The sequence below is a fragment of the Mus pahari genome, chromosome 5 (genome assembly GCF_900095145.1).
Source record: "Mus pahari chromosome 5, PAHARI_EIJ_v1.1, whole genome shotgun sequence".
Taxonomy (NCBI): domain Eukaryota; kingdom Metazoa; phylum Chordata; class Mammalia; order Rodentia; family Muridae; genus Mus; species Mus pahari.
The window spans coordinates 3,919,792-3,935,997 of record NC_034594.1 but is presented as its reverse complement, the minus strand read 5'-3'; the positions used below and the strand labels follow the sequence as shown (position 1 = coordinate 3,935,997).

Genomic DNA, 16,206 nt, shown 5'->3' with positions numbered 1-16,206 from the left:
TACATCATCTACATCTACATCTACATCTACATCTACATCATCTACATCTACATCTACATCTACATCTACATCATCTACATCTACATCTACATCTACATCTACATCTACATCATCTACATCTACATCTACATCTACATCTACATCTACATCTTCTCTTTGTACCCATTTTGCTCTGAGGGTGCTATCAGACATAGGAATATGGGAGATAGAACCTGAGCATGTAGCCCAAGTTTTTCTGGACTGAAGAAACTGACAGGAAAAGTGGTAGTTGGCAGGTGAAGCACCCCAGTATTGGCAGCAGACTTCCTTTCGCTGGTGAGTTAGTCATGCAGCGAGAATGTTTTCCATAAACCAAACAAATGCAGCCACTGAAAAGCAGCCGTGCAAACACAGATTCCAGGCGATGCTGGATCCTGGGGAGGCAGAGTGAGATCCGAGGTCCACAAAGACAGGGAGAATGAGCTAACCCCTTTATTCTCCTATAGGAAAAGCGAGGGTAAGCTCTTGCCTTTCAAGCAAGAGGAGCTGAATTTACCTTTGTTACAGTCTGGGCCTTGAAATGGACTTGGTCAGATCTCTGTGAGTTCGATGGCAACCTCAACCACATAGCAAAGGGCTTAGCTATGGAGCCAGGGCTTAAAAAGTGAGACATTGTGGCACATGTTTACAATCCTAGCTCTGGTCAGGTTGAGGCAAGCAGATCTCAGAAGGTCTCTGTCTAGCCTCCTTGTTGTGTTCCTAGCCTGATAAAGATGACAAAAATAAAATGATAAAAAATTTAAAGAAAAAATTAGGTTTTGAAGAAAAGTATGGTCTAAAATTGGCAATTGAAAATTCAGAGTTATTCTAAAAGAAGGGAGATGATTAATATCTAAAAAGAAGGGGCATACTAATCAAACTGGGACTTCTAAATACCATCATTAACATAGGTAATAAAATAAAGCTTGTGGTAGATGTGTCCAGTGACTTCAAATCCATGTTCCACCTTTCATTGCATGTGTGTGTGTGTGTGTGTATGTGTGTGTGTGTGTGTGTGTGTGTGTTTAATGATTGTGTGCAAGTGGGTGAGCAAGTGAAAGTCTAGAAGACAAACTCAAGACTCTAGTTTTTGTCTGCGCCTTATCCACTTCTTTGACCCCCATGTGATTTGTGTATTCAGTGTTTTCCTCCCTGTTACTGTGAAGGAAGAAGAGTCATGGAGTTTCACTCCTGGACAGTGTGTGAACTATTATGAAAATGGTAAAATGTGTAATGTAAAGAAGAACTCAGTAACTCAAAATGCATATTTTAGTTGTCAGTGTAGAAAACCTGTGAACCAGATACAAATCTTCGAACAATTGTGAAGTAATACAATTCTTATTTTAAGAGAAAAAAAAAAAGATGTAGAAGCATAAATGTGTGCGGAAGGGGGACAGAGTTCCAGTCCAGTCTGTTCTACAGAGTGAATTTCAGGATAGCTAGGGCTACACAGAGAAACCCTGTCTCGAGAAAAAAATAAAAATAAAAAAATAAATAAATAAATAAACAAACAAACAAACTAAATGGCCAGTGGAAGACTTACCTCTTCCCTGCAGACATTTCAGTAATCACAACACAACTAAACACCTGGGGGTGGGGCTATAGCACAGGGGTAGAATGCTTGACTGCCACATATGAGATACTAGGCTCAATCGTCAACACTGCAAAGAGAACAAAATTATATATCACAAAAAAAGCAAATATAAGTGATTCATATGCATAGCATGATATGAAAAAAATATAATAGGGGTTATACAGATATGTCCGTAATATTATAAAAAAATGTATTCATGGCAGTTTATAAATCCAATCAAGGTGAACAGAAAAAGCAGCTAAAGCCATCTTTCTACCTTGTTTCTGAGAGCATGCTGGTGGCACACACATTCCTGTATGTCAGTTTCTCTTGCCTTGATGTTTAATGGAATGAACACACATGTTATGTGCATGTGTGGGTGAACGTGGGAGTACACACACACACACACACACACACACAGAGAGAGAGAGAGAGAGAGAGAGAGAGAGAGAGAGAGAGAGAGAGCAAAGCACACAAGGAGACTGAAGTCCCAGGGTGGATCGAGTAACAAGAGCCAGTACCCAGTCTGTTTGCTGCAAAGGCTCTTAGGTGGTTGAAGGGTAATGAATGAGTTTCCCTTTTCCATGGGAATTGGATGGTTTGTGCCATCAGAGAGTCCGGATAATCTAGACAAAGACGGGGAAGTGGTTCCTGCTACAGGACCCAACAGGTGGGAGATTTGAAAGTCTACTGAGCAATTCCTTTGAGGGTGGCTAGCCTACCATATGTATGCTTCTTTTGGAGAAGGACCTGGAAATCAGTCATCATACATGCTTAAGTGATAAATACATTAATCTACCTAGGCCCTTTCTATTTGTCTGCCTTTCTTGGGCCAGACTCCTAGCCCTCATTGGGAACTGCTTTTTTGTTAAAGACATTACAAGACAGGCAAACAAGTCACGGCAAAACTGCATATTGAATTCAGTAGGGAAGAAAGCAAAGAGGAAGGGTAGGGAGCAAGAGAAAAGGAATATAAGAATACATTAGCACTAAATTTAAAATTGTATTAACACCTTAGGTAACCCATGACTAGTTGGAAGAAGTCAAGTCACCTTAGGTAACCCATGACTAGTTGGAAGAAGTCAAGTATTTGTCTTCATGGATATTTTCTGCTTAATACATTCGCTTATGCAAGAAATATATGAAAAAGCTCAACACACATTTGTGATTAAATGCAATCTTACAGCCAGGCTTGGTGGTTCACACTGATAATCTGGGCATCTAGCTCTTGGGACGCTGAAGCAGGACAATGCTAAAGGGTTGAAGGCCATCTGGGCTTCAACATAACAAAGATCATTCTGGGTTACAGTGTCAGTCCCTGTCTCAATCACAACAAAAATGCAATCTTAGCAAACCAATAAACAGTAGTTCTTACTGTGAGGCGAAAAGTTGATGGGAAATAATTTTAATAGTACCCAGTAATACAGCATGGAGCAGTTTCCACCTGGTCCACACACATACACCACTACTGTTCAGTAATATTCACAATCCCCTAGCCAGTGTTACATATAGTCAGGGAACAAATGGATGATGTGGAGACTGGAAATTAGTTAGAACATTTTGTTTATATGATAGAAAGAACAGAAAACAAAAGAATCTGAAGGAACAACTGGTGTAATTAATAGGTCACTGGATATAGGATCAATATACAAAAAGGAGTTTTGTTTCATGTGCTAGTATCAAACATTGGGAAATAAAATTAATCATGTGTCATTGCATATAATATTACATAACAAAATGCTCAGAATAAATGTAAAATTTAGGAACAAACTGATAAATAGAGTGAAATACTATAATCCTAAAGATGATTTATAACCTTGTGAAACAATCAACATGTGTGTACATGTGAGGATAACATTCAATACATTTTAAGAGACCATCATATCAAAAGATTTGGAAGGCTTGAATCTAAACAGATCTAGTTTGAATACATCCCCCAGTTATTATCCTGAACTGCTTTTCCTCAACAGTTTCTGGTGGCCCTTTGATATATATGTGACCTATCAAATGTCACTCCCTATGTTGTATCTTCTGGAACTTATCAGCTCGATGCCTGGGTGTGGCATGTAAATATTGGACAGCAGGTTCCTATTCCTATCTCCCATACATGATTAAGATCATTATAAACTTAATGTAGCACTGTTACAAATTTTCATATCGAATTTTAACAACACTGTGAACAGTTTTGTGCCATCTGTGCTGTACAGTCTTAACTGTTTATTATTCCTTATGTTGCTGCTCTCTTAACCTTACCATGAAGTCATAATGAGCCCCTGACTTTCTTTGGTAGATAGTTCTGTAACCCATAGAAGTAAAAGTTTTACATATAAGTTGCTTCTACAGATTAAGTACCTTTTACCTGTTTTGTTTTGGTTTGGTTTTGGTTTTTTTTTTTCCAGCAGAACTGTGATTTAACTTAGTTAATACATATATTCTATATAATTTTTATCCTGAATAGGCAGGAAACCTAAGACTAGAGCTGTTTTTGTTATTCCTGCATGTCCTCCTGAAGGACAATAGACTTCTGAAAGGAGATCTTAGTTCCTTCTTCTTTATTTGTTACAAACGTTTGTCCAGCCTCTTTACACTGTAATAATGCAGTGAAAATCACCTAAAGGTACAAATTAGGTTTTCTTGTATAGCCCATTAGAGTCTATATCTCTAGGCATGGAAATGTCTTCTCAGTTATATTACAGGGAGATCAAAATTGTTCACTTTTGTTTTTCTTATTTTTTTAAATTAATGTTTGTAATCATATATTACCAATACTGTTTTTATTTTAATGATCTATATAACCATAGATGGGATTTTAGTGTTTAATAAATAGCTCTATTTTTCCTAAAAATTATGTAAAATCACCCTCTCCATACAGATGACATTCTCTAAGTGTGTACATACTTACTATCTTTGCCATTTTATACTCATTTATAGCATGCCAAACGTGGACACACACACACACACACACACACACACATACACACTTACACACATCTCTTTTACAGTAGGAATAAAGTATTATCACACCAAGCTTCTTGAAGTCCTCCAGGCCCCTCTAGATTCCACTTGCAGTCTTTGCTGCTTTTTGCCCTAATATTCATCAGCCACAGGAGCCATAGCCCCATTCCATGGGATGGCTTTCTCATTATTGTTCTACATATTCTCACCAATTTTTGTACTACTGATTATCAATGTTTTTTTTCCAGACTGAAAGCTCAAATTAGTTATGTCATGGTCCATTTTCAGTGACATTGAGACATTGTTTTATTAAATACAGATTTATTTAACAAAGCCCCTGTATAATGGCTTTTCTGTATAAAGGAATTCCAGAGAAAATTAAGTTACATATTATTAAAATAATATTATGTGTTTGTATTATATGCCCACTGGCAAAATTTTGGAATGATTCAAGGCTACTTACTTTAAAATTAAGATGTATTTACCATATTATAAAATTCATGCTTAAAGTGTACATCTGTAGATTTTATTTCACTCATAAAGTTGGAGAGGCAACGCTCATTTCTGATTGTGTAATTTTTGTCATCCTCTCAAGTAAATTCGTACACACCAGCAGTGGACCAAGTCCTCCTCCTTTATAAAGCTCACAGATCTGAAGCATTTCTTTATGGATTTCACTCTTAGACATTTTCCTGAGATGGATTTTGACAATACATGAACATTTTCCCTAGCTCCCATTCACATAGAATATATTTATCTTCATTTGTATTTTAACATCTGTCAATAGTTTTCATTCTTTTCTGTAGTTGATAATACATCATTGTGTGGGCATATCTCATTTTATTACCAATCGGTGGTCATTTCAGTTAGTTCTCTAGTGTTTTGAATAATGTTGGCTTTAGATATGCATATAAGGCTTCTTATGAATATATGTTCTCATTTATCTGAGTGGATTGCTGAATGAAATTGCTAGATCATATGATAACTTCGTTTTAACTTTTAAGTGGAATTTCTAATTCATATGGAACTATGCATTTAACTGTAAATGACAAAGCATTACCACTGTTTAACATTCCCACTAGCAATGTTAAGTGGCTTCATAAACCTCAGTAGTTAAAATGATCAAGCTAGTTTGACATCTCCACTTGGCACTTTCCAACCCTTCTATTGAAATTCTAAAACAGCTGAGTCTCCCCCCCTCCCTTTCACCCTTTCTCCTCCCCCCACCTAAGTGTTTCAACTGTACCCTTGGCTGTCTTTTTTTTTTTATTAGATATTTTCTTTATTTACATTTCAAATGCTATCCCGAAAGTTTCCTATACCCTCTCCCTGCCCTGCTCCCCTACCCACCCACTCCTACTTCTTGGCCCTGGCATTCCCCTGTACTGGGGCATATAAAGTTTGCAAGACCAAAGGGCCTCTCTTCCCAATGATGGCCGAATAGGCCATCTTCTGCTACATATGCAGCTAGAGACACGAGCTCTGGGGGTACTGGTTAGTTAATATTGTTGTTCCACATATAGGGTTGCAGACCCCTTCAATTCCTTGGGTACATTCTCTAGCTCCTCCATTGGGGACCCTGTGTCCCATCCAATAGCTGACTGTGAGCATCAACTCCTATGTAGATATGCACTCACTGATAAGTGGATATTAGTCCAGAAACTTAGAATCCCCAAGATACAATTTGCAAAACACAGGAAAACCAAGAAGAAGGAAGATCAACCTGTGGATAATTCATTCCTCCTTAGAATAGGGAACAAAATACCCATGAAAGGAGTTACAGAGACAAAGTTTGGAGCTAAGANGAAAGGATGGACCATCCCAAGACTACCCCACCCTTGGCTGTCTTATAACTAGTTCTGTGGTCCAGTCTGGCCTTGAACTCAAAAGAGAACCACCTGCTTCTGCCTGCCTAGCTATTTCTGGAGTTTAACAGCAGATAGAATACTAATATCTTAATTAACTCCTTAGGAAGCAAACAACAGAATGAGAACTTGCTTTCAGGTGACACAGGCACACAAGCATGCTCACATAATCACGTGCATACGGTCATTGCCGAAGATAAAAGGATGGCTGAGGTAAAAGATTTTAAATAAGGATTTAAATCTGAATCATGGGTTCTAGGTCAATAAAAGCCCAAGCTACTGGCTTATCTTCTGTGTTAAGATGGTGACTTCCATAAAACAGTTTTTGCAAAATGGTAGAAACAAACCTGACACTAGCCAGTGCAAAAAAGAGGAAGATGGAACGTGAACAGAGGATAAGTACATAGGAAGATGGCTCAGCTGATAAGTTAGCTGAGATACGAGCATGGCAACCCGGGTTTGTTACTCATAACCTACCTAACAAGCCAGGAAAGTAGGCTCAGTCAGGGAGTCGGAAAGACTGGAGATTATTCCCAATCATCCAACGGTAGCAGCAGGACTGAAGAATATGGGCCATATGATTCAGGGTAAGAAAATAAGCACATGGAAACCCAGAGGAGAGGCTGGGCTGCTCTGAGTAAGTGGGGTACCTAGCTTCAGCATCGATCCCTTCCAGGATGTGCTAACCTGATAGCTGTGAACACAACTCCCTGATATCAGGCTTGGCTGCCCTGCTGGACCACATCAATTCCACAGACCTGGAATACTTTGAGAGCATAGTGTTGACATCACTCTCCCAATATGTGCTTGTTTAGAGGAAAACAAGAAGTCTTGAGTGACACATTTTGTTTTTCCTTGCTCTTCTATTAGCCACATCTTCACAGAAACTCTGACTCATTTTGAAAATAGCAAAATAGCAGAAGGATCCACTGGCAGTGATTCGAGCTATTGTTTTGCTCTGCTATGTAGCTAGGAAAGGGACTTTTCAACTGCAGAGTATGGAAGGCAGAGACAGGCAAGTGTTCCCTCCCTGGCCAGCCAGCCTTGGCTAACTGGTGAGCCTCAGGCCTCAGTGAGAGACCCTTTTAAAAGAGAAAGCAGCGAGCTCCTGCAGAAGGCAGGGTAAGGTTGACTCTGCCCTTAACCCACATGCACACAGAGGTCACCGATGCATACAGCGCTGCTGATTCCTTGGTTATGAGTGTTTAACGAAGGTGGACACATTTAGGACTGATCTTGGCAGTTTATACAGATCCGCCGCAGAACTGGGCCAGCCAGTAATAAGAAATGAGGGCCCAGAAGAATTTAGTGATAACATTTATTAAAAGAGAAAGTATTAGAGTCAGAATTTTTCATTCATCTTTCTTACTTTTATTGAAAAAAGAATTCTTTTCTCTATAATAGATTCTGACTATAGTTTCCTCTCTCTCTAATCCTTTCAGCTCTTCCCTACATCCTTTGCTCTCTGGATCTCCTCCTGCCATGTCTCTCGTAAGAAAAGAACAGGCTTCTAAGAGATGACAGCCAAACATGACAAAATAAATACAATAAGATGAAGCCCAAACTGTCATATCAATGTTGGGCATGCTACTGAACAGAAGGAAGAGAGCCTCTGGAGCAAACACAAGAGTCAGAGAGCCAGTCAGGAGTGCCATGAAAATACTGAGCTAGAAGTTATAATATGTACTCAGAGGAGCTGGCGCAGATAAGCGCTGAGAAACATGGGCTTTGTGCTGCCGTTAGACTTGTTGGTAGTCAGCTTTTGACTAGTTGTGTGTTATTTTCTCATTAATGTTTGGGAAAATGAGCTGCAAATAAATATATACACATATAAATATATATATATATATATATATATATATATATATATATATATATATATATTTGAAACAAAATGAGAGATGACAGTGCCTTCTCACTCACTGGGGGCGGGCTCAGTTCAGTAGTAGAATCCTTGCCTGGTGTGTGTGTGAAGCTCTAAGATTAATCCTAACACCTCAAAGATGGTTTTATTTTTGTTGGGACATTGATGTTGTCCCAGTTAAACCAGTGCAGAAAAAAGATTAAATGTTCCAAACTGTTCTCATCAAAAGACAGTCTTGGTTTCTAATATGAAATTCCGGGGATTCCAAAGTCCAAGAGTTTCTGATCTTTCTGGCTACTCCTGTCTTCCTGAATTTATCTCTGGTTAACTTCTCCTTTAATTTAAATACCATTATAGAGGTGACCACAAGTAAGTCACACAAACCTCACTGGTTTCTGTTTTATTACTTGTGGAAATCTTGGAATTTATTCTAAATCACATAATTCAGTATTCCTATTAACTCTCTATGTCACTTCTAATGTGTATTTGGTATTGCAAACCAAGATGGTAAAAAACCGAAAGGACAACTGTATAGATTCTGCGACACTGACAGAGTGCAGAAGAGTCAGAGCATTGTGGGTTATGAAAGGACTACTATTCGGGAATTATTATGGATTCATTTTTATGACACTGGCAGAGCGCGGAAGAGTCAGAGTATTATGGGTTGTTTACAGTTCCCAGCAACAGCGTTGGTAATATTTCTCATTACTGGTTTTAAAGGTTTATAGCTTTGAGCTAGGTATGGTAGTGGATCTTAGACAACTTAATCCCAGCACTCAGGAGCTAGGTATGGTAGTGGATCTTAGACAACTTAATTCCAGCACTCAGGAAGCAGAGTCGGGTGGGTTGCTGTTAGTTTGAAGCCAGCTTGTTCTACATGGCAAGTTCTAAGCCAGTGAGAACTACAAAGTGAGACCTTGCCTTTAAAAATTAAAATCCCTTTGATCTGTGTTCTGCAAACATCTTTTTTTCTTATTTATTTATTCATTTACTTTACATCCTGATTACTGCCTGCCCTCTTTCTGGTTCCCCCACACTCACACACCCTGCCTACCATGTCCCTCCCCTTCTCCTTTGAGAGGGTGGAAGGCCCCTCCTGTTTATCCCCAGATCCATCCTGACACACCAAGTCTCTGCAGCATTAGGTGCATCCACTCTCACAAAGGCTAAACAGTTAGGGCAGTGGGATCCACAGGTAGGCAACAGCCCCTGCTTCAGTTGTTGGGGCACCCACATGAAAACCGAGCTGCACATCTGCTACATGCTACATGCTAGGTGTCTTAGCTCTGCAAACATGTTTAAGAAAGGTGATGGGGTGCAGATATGGCTCAGCAGTTAAGAGCACTCACTGCTCTCAATTTCCAGCACTTACCGGACAGCTCACAACCATCCAAGGGATCTGATGCCCTCGTCTGAATCCCATGGGCTCTTTGTGAATTTATATTGTCTCTCACTTTCACCCATACACATAAAATAAATATTATTTTAGAGATAAAATTGATGTGGTCTGAAAACATGTATAGTACTCAGCTGACTCACCTAAAAAAAAAAAAGTGTCCGGATTATTTCAAGATAATTAGTTCTAGAGTTTCAGTTACACTGACCTGTAATTTATGGATGCATATATGTTTTTACTTTGTAAATATAGTTCATTTACCCCCAAAATGCAAGGCAGACGGATGGGGACTAGAGCCATCATGAAGAGCACCAGTGTAGGCGGAGAGATATACACACTGGAGCATAATGACGGCAGCCAGTCAGACACGGCCGTGGGCACCGTTGGAGCCGGTGGAAAGAAGCGGAGATCCAGCCTGAGTGCCAAAGTGGTAGCCATTGTGTCTCGAAGAAGTAGGAGCACATCGCAGCTCAGCCAGACAGGTGAGCACAGTGCGCCCCACCTCCCACTCACGGGCTGGGTTGGAGATGCCGGGCTGGTGATCTTCACTCAGGACTTGAGAGAGAACTGTGTGTGTGTGTTTGCTTTCTCTTACTGTATGAAAAAATCCGCTAAATGCATGGTCTTTATTTTTTTCTTCTGTGCAGCTCACGCAAGAAGGTATTGTTGGTTAGTAATCACTATAGAGTGATCAAATATTTTCCTTTAAGTTAAAAAAAAATCATTTAAAAAGCCATGTTTACAAATACTCAAGGAAATGCAAAGAAGTGTTTGACATCTAAATTGGTTCATATACAAGAAAGGCAATGCAATTCTTAGTTCCAAAATGTTCCTTAATGCGCATGCACACCCTCGAGGTGATGCCTGCCTGTACGTTTTGTGGAAAAGGTCAGTTGTGCAACTCGAAGTATGTAATCTTCAAGGCTCTACAAGGACGCAGTTGAGCTCCATGCAACAATGCAAGTGAAAACCCAGAAGCAGTTTTGACTTTAGAAAAAAATTGGTCAGTGGATTTATGCAAAGGATGTTTTCATATAAATGTGTGCTTCAGGCAATTTTTATGGAGTCAGATCTTAAGAAGTACACTCTGAGGGTGTACTTGTATGTGAATACAAACAAGGGGGGGTCACAGATTTTGCACTTCAAAATACAATAACACACTGCTTAAATTTCATAATAATTGATTTTGTATCTTACGTAAACCATTACTATGTTCCTATTAGGTCAAAGCAATGGTAAAGGAAATTATGAAACAATTTAACTTGCCAGCTTGTTTTTCTTCCCATTACTATTGCTTCCGTTTTTTCCTCCTTAATAGCGATATCCCTGTGGTCACAGCATCTGCTTACATAAGAAGGCTTTCACAGAATCTCAAAGCTCACTCGGGATTCTAGAATCTCTATTTTAAACAGTATTGTGTGTGATTATGTTGACAAATAAATTGAAAGACTTTTTCAGCCGTTGAACCACTGGACTAGTGCTTGTGATCTTCTTGTAATCAGAAGTATGTCTGAGACGCTAAGGAACAGAAAGTACGGAGATGGTTTAGCATCCCAGTGGGATACTGCTATTGGCTGTGGTTATAAGACTCCTGTTCGTCTGCCTTGGGGTTGGGTTTTTTGAGGAGAGTAGAGCAGGCAGCAGTTCCCCTGTGTGTTATTTTGTGGCTGCAAGTTTATGGCGGTGCTTCCTCCTCCATGCCTGCCTCTATGTCCCGATGTTCTGTAAAGGAGAGGTTTTGACTATCAGACTTTAACCTGGGCCAGGGAGGTTGCTCAGCTGGGAGAGACAGGCATTGCAGCCAAAGTCATAACTCATCCTCACTCCCTGGTACACACAGATGGAATGAGAAAACCAACTCTGTGGGTTGTTCTCTGACCTCCACTTGCATGCCCTGGCACGTGCCATCTATGTGCACATGAGAACAGACATGGTAATTAATACTTTTTTGAGACAGTGTCTCTCTACATAGCCCTGGCTGTCCCAGAACTTGCAATATAGACCAGGATGGTTTGAACTCACAGAGATGCACCTGGCTCTATCTTCCAAGCGGTGGAATTAACGTGCCCCACCATGCCCAGCTACTAAGGTTTTTATTGAAAGAAAAATGTTACCACTTGGATTAAGTGGTATTGCTCTTAAATGCCATGTAAAGAAGCCTGTGTTGCCTATGTGAAATGCTACAGCTTGGGAAGAATCTTTTTCAACCTCACGCATTCGTACATATGTATGAATATTTTATATGAGTATGGATTACTCATATGTATTGTTCATACTCATATATATGAGTATGTATATATATATATATCCCTCCCCTGCCCTCTCTCTCCTAGTCCCTGTTCCTTCTTCTCTTCATGACTTCCTCCAACTTCCTAATGAAGTTAGTTCCTCCATTATCTGAAAACAATTTTCTTAAATCTGTATAGAAACTATTTAGGTGCATCATCATAGGTTTAAATAACCTTTATAGAAACACTTCCCTTTGCGTTACTGGTTTACATTTGATTCCAGCCGAGTTCCACATAATGCCTACCTTTCAAGTAGCGTACCCTGTTAGCTACTTATATGAAGTGCACTGCTTTGTGAGATTTGGTTACAATAACTAGGCACAGAAAGAACATTGGAATAGGAAGAGAAAATAGCAAACACCCGTCTCACAGCCGCCCTTACCTCTCGGTCTGCTCCCATCCCCACCAGCAGATGGTCCTGGCATCCTCCTGTGAACTTTCCAGGTATCACATTTTATAGTTTTCTTAAAGAGTATTACTTATAAATTATATTGTTTTTATATTTTTATATTTAATATTTAATATTATTATTAAATTAATAAATACATTTTCTTCATTTATTTTCCTAATTTTATTTTATTGATTGGTTTTAATTCCTTTAGTAATCGGCCCTTAAATTTCATCTTGATTTCACCACAAGTGACAGATGTTGGGAACGCTCTGTTGTTTTCCCCGACCTCAGACAAAGCCTGTTCCCCTCTTTTCCATTCTGAGCTCATGGTTTCTTCTCCCTCAATAACGATAATTTTGTCATTCCTATGGAACTCACCAAAATTCACAATATTTTTCTTCTAAGCAGTCTATTTATTATGTCATGTTTTACTGCCTCTATTGATTTATACTTCTGAATTCTTTATTGCTCAACAATTACGGCTTTATTTCTATTTCCTCTTTGAACAAGCTGGAATTTCCCTCGTTTCTCAATTTTTAATCCATGCTTTAAGAAATGTGGCAGCTTTTAAAATGAAAATACTGTACATTTCTTCTAAACTCTCCTCCAGGACTATTATTCCGCATTCCTTACCAATAGTGTATCAAGACTAGGATTACTGATTTGATTTTTTTGTTGTTGTTGTTGTTATAAAATAAAACCATTAATGTTTGACTAGCGATAAATTTCAGAGAGCCTTCTGTTAAAGGGATAGTTATGTGAGACTTAGTAATGAAGTGAATTGACCAATGGTTCTCAAAAGACAATGCATATAATTAATAGATGAAAATAACCTGGATCTTGTATTTAATATAAATATCTAGTGGTTTTTACTGTAGAAATCAGACTTGGGTATAGGACTTGTTGCAGCTAGTCTGGATAACAGGTCCTCAATGTGTGCTGCCACAGATGACACAGTGTGGAAAATGTGGATCACCCAGAAGTAGAATTTAGCCCCATCAGGGATGACTGACTTCAAGGGCATCATTATTGGTTTTGTTTCTATGGCACCAAGTATATACAAGGAAGCATTTTGGATCTTTGTTCAAAATCACATAAAATTGCTTTTCAAAAAAATCAAAATCACGGAAAATGTCTATAAACACAAAATTCATCTATATGTTTTTAATACATTTATTGCAATTTATTTAATACTTTCAATGTATATTTGTATAGTTAGTTCATAGGTGTTAATATAAGTGATATATAAATTTTATATTTTATACAGTATATGAGCTTTGATTACATAAGTACTTACTCTGATAGAATACTTTAACTTTTAATCATATCAAATATTAAAATCACCCCAACAACATTACCTAAGATTAAAGTAGAAATAACTTTGAAGAGTATGGTATTTTTATATTAGGAGACTAATACAAACAAGGGGGATTCTAAATACTGAATCTAGGTACCAGTCATGCTTAATGCTTTCTGCTTATCATATATAACTAGAAACAAAATTTCAAGGAATTAAGAAAAGAAATGAATTTGATTGGAATACAGCTCAGTGGCATCCAAGATGCCATCCCCAGGGAATGACAAGGGCTGGGGAAAGGAGACAACATGGGCCATAGGCTTGGGAGTGGCAGGATCTGGGAATGAATGGAGAACAAAGAAGAGTAGCAAGGAGGGTACAAACTTGAAGCTGAAGTGAGGAGGGGCTGCTGACAGGGGACCCCAGGGTTTCGGAACTGAGACATTTCCTCTGACTTCCTTTTACACAGACAATTGAGGGTAAGGGTAGAGGATATCCCCAGTGTGGAACATGCTTGTGCTCAAATGGATGCTTACCCCACCTTCCTCCTTATCTACCTCAATCCTCTCCACAAACATCACCTCACATCCACTTCCAGTCTAGAATCAGGATGGCTATCTCAGGGATAATGGAGGCAGGATAGAAGATGCTGTGTGGGGGAATAGTCCAAAATATGGGGCTAGAGTGAGCATCGTGGGGGTGACCCATGGCCATCCCCACCACCTCTGAAGTTTGCGCATCCAGACGGGTTCACGGATAGAAAAGTAAGCAACTAGGAGTAATTGGAATGAATTTCTCTTGTAAAAGTTGAGCATAGGGCAGTAAAGATCAATTGTGGCAAGTCCTCATTCCTTCCAGTACATTATCACTTTCTACATCATCTTTAATAAACTGCTCTTTTTAACTGAGGAAGGCCTTGCATGCTCTTTCTTTTCTTCCACCCACTCTTTCATAGGTATGGGTGTTGTTCAGATAGAAAGGAAACTGAATTTTTTTTTTTCAGGATGAATTGGAGATAAAATAACTTCTCAATGGAGAGAAAAAAAAAAAAGAAAAAACCCGTTAAATGAAATAATAAATAAATAGTCAAACTTCCGGAAGACCAGGTTGATGTAAAGAAACATATTAAACATGCTGTATTGAAACCTGAATGAGCTTGTGTCATAAACACTATTGATCAGTGCTAACCTGGTGGTGGTCAAATATGCAAGTAGAGGGGTGGGAGGATGGGCAAAATTAAATGGTAAAAATTATATGTGATGCTCAATAGCTGTCGTAGGGTTTGTATTCCTGCACAAAACATCATGACTAAGAAGCAAGTTTGGGAAGAAAGGGTTTATTCATCTTACACTTCCACATTGCTGTTCATCAGCAAAGTAAGTTAGGATAGGAACTCACACAGGGCAAGAATGTAGAGGCGGAAGGTGATGAAAAGGCCTTGGAGGGGTGCTGCTTACTAGCTTGCTTCCCCTGGCTTGCTCAGCCTGCTTTCTTATAAAACCCAGGACCACCATCCCAGGAATGGCACCACCCACAATGGGCTGGGCTTTGATCACTAATTGAGAAAAAATGCCTTACAGCTAGATCTCATGGGCACATTTCCTCAAGGGAGGCTCCTTTCTCTGTGAGAACTCCAGCTGTGCCAAGTCTGCACACAAAGCCAGCCGGTACAGTAGCACTGAGGGTTGTTGTTGTTGTTGTTTCTTTATTATTATTTTTTCTTATTATTATTATTATTATTATTATTATTATTATTATTATTATTCTCAGTCTGGATAATGCAGATCTCTTGAAAAACAAATTCAAACAAACAAACAACAACAACAAAACAACCAACCTACCAGGGATCACTCCCACCCTGTCCCAATTGTCCTTTTGGTCTTCATTTTATTGTGATTTTTGGAGACAGGGTCTCACTGTGTAGGTGACACTGAACCAGAACTCATTATGAAGACCAGGATGACCCCAAATTCCAAGCCCTCATCCTGCCTCAGTCTCCTGCGTGCCAGAATTACAAGTGTGAACCACAACAGCAGAGATAGAACCTAGGAGCTCAAAGCACATACCAGGCAGGTACTATGCCTTTGAGCTACATCCCAGGCCCTCTGCTGTGGCCGTGGTTACATTTTGTTATACATGTTATATAGCATGGTTATCTGCCCTCCCTCACCTCTGGCATCCACAGTGTCCTTGAGATGGGTCTGTAGGACACCCTCGTGAGGAACTCCCTCGGGTCCTCAGGTCACGGGAGTCAGGGTGCCCCAGGAACTCGCCAAGACAGGCCTTCTTGCTGCAACCACATGAGGCACTTTTATTGGCGGAGCTCCGTTCGACTCGTATCTCCCGCAGGAGACAGAGGAAGTCAACAACTAGGCCCAAGAGCTTGGGGTCTTTATAGGGTAAGGGTCGGGGGGGGGGGAGAATTGGCACAGTTACATGCGATTGGTTCATTTAAACATAGCAAATTAGCAGAATAGTGCAGGCTAGGGAGTCGGAAGTTTCAAAGGGCCTGGGGCTTATCAGGGGTGACCATGCATCTGGGTAATTTACAACTTCAGG

At 39.5% G+C, this 16,206-nt stretch overlaps 1 protein-coding gene across 28 annotated transcripts in view; it reads left to right on the top strand.

Annotated features, from left to right (window-relative positions):
- The window catches only part of Rims1 (regulating synaptic membrane exocytosis 1), a 480,520-nt gene that overhangs the window by 403,099 nt on the left and 61,215 nt on the right, over nucleotides 1–16,206 (top strand). For 14 of the 28 annotated variants that reach the window (XM_029538265.1, XM_029538267.1, XM_029538261.1 and 11 more), the window contains one exon: nucleotides 9,924–10,153. The exons of 5 other annotated variants lie outside the window; for them this stretch is intronic. In XM_029538265.1, coding sequence (XP_029394125.1) covers nucleotides 9,924–10,153 — 230 coding nt within the window. Of the gene's footprint in view, nucleotides 1–9,923; nucleotides 10,154–16,206 lie in introns of those variants that run through there. 9 more of the 28 variants (XM_029538272.1, XM_029538269.1, XM_029538263.1 and 6 more) reach the window with 3 other exon arrangements.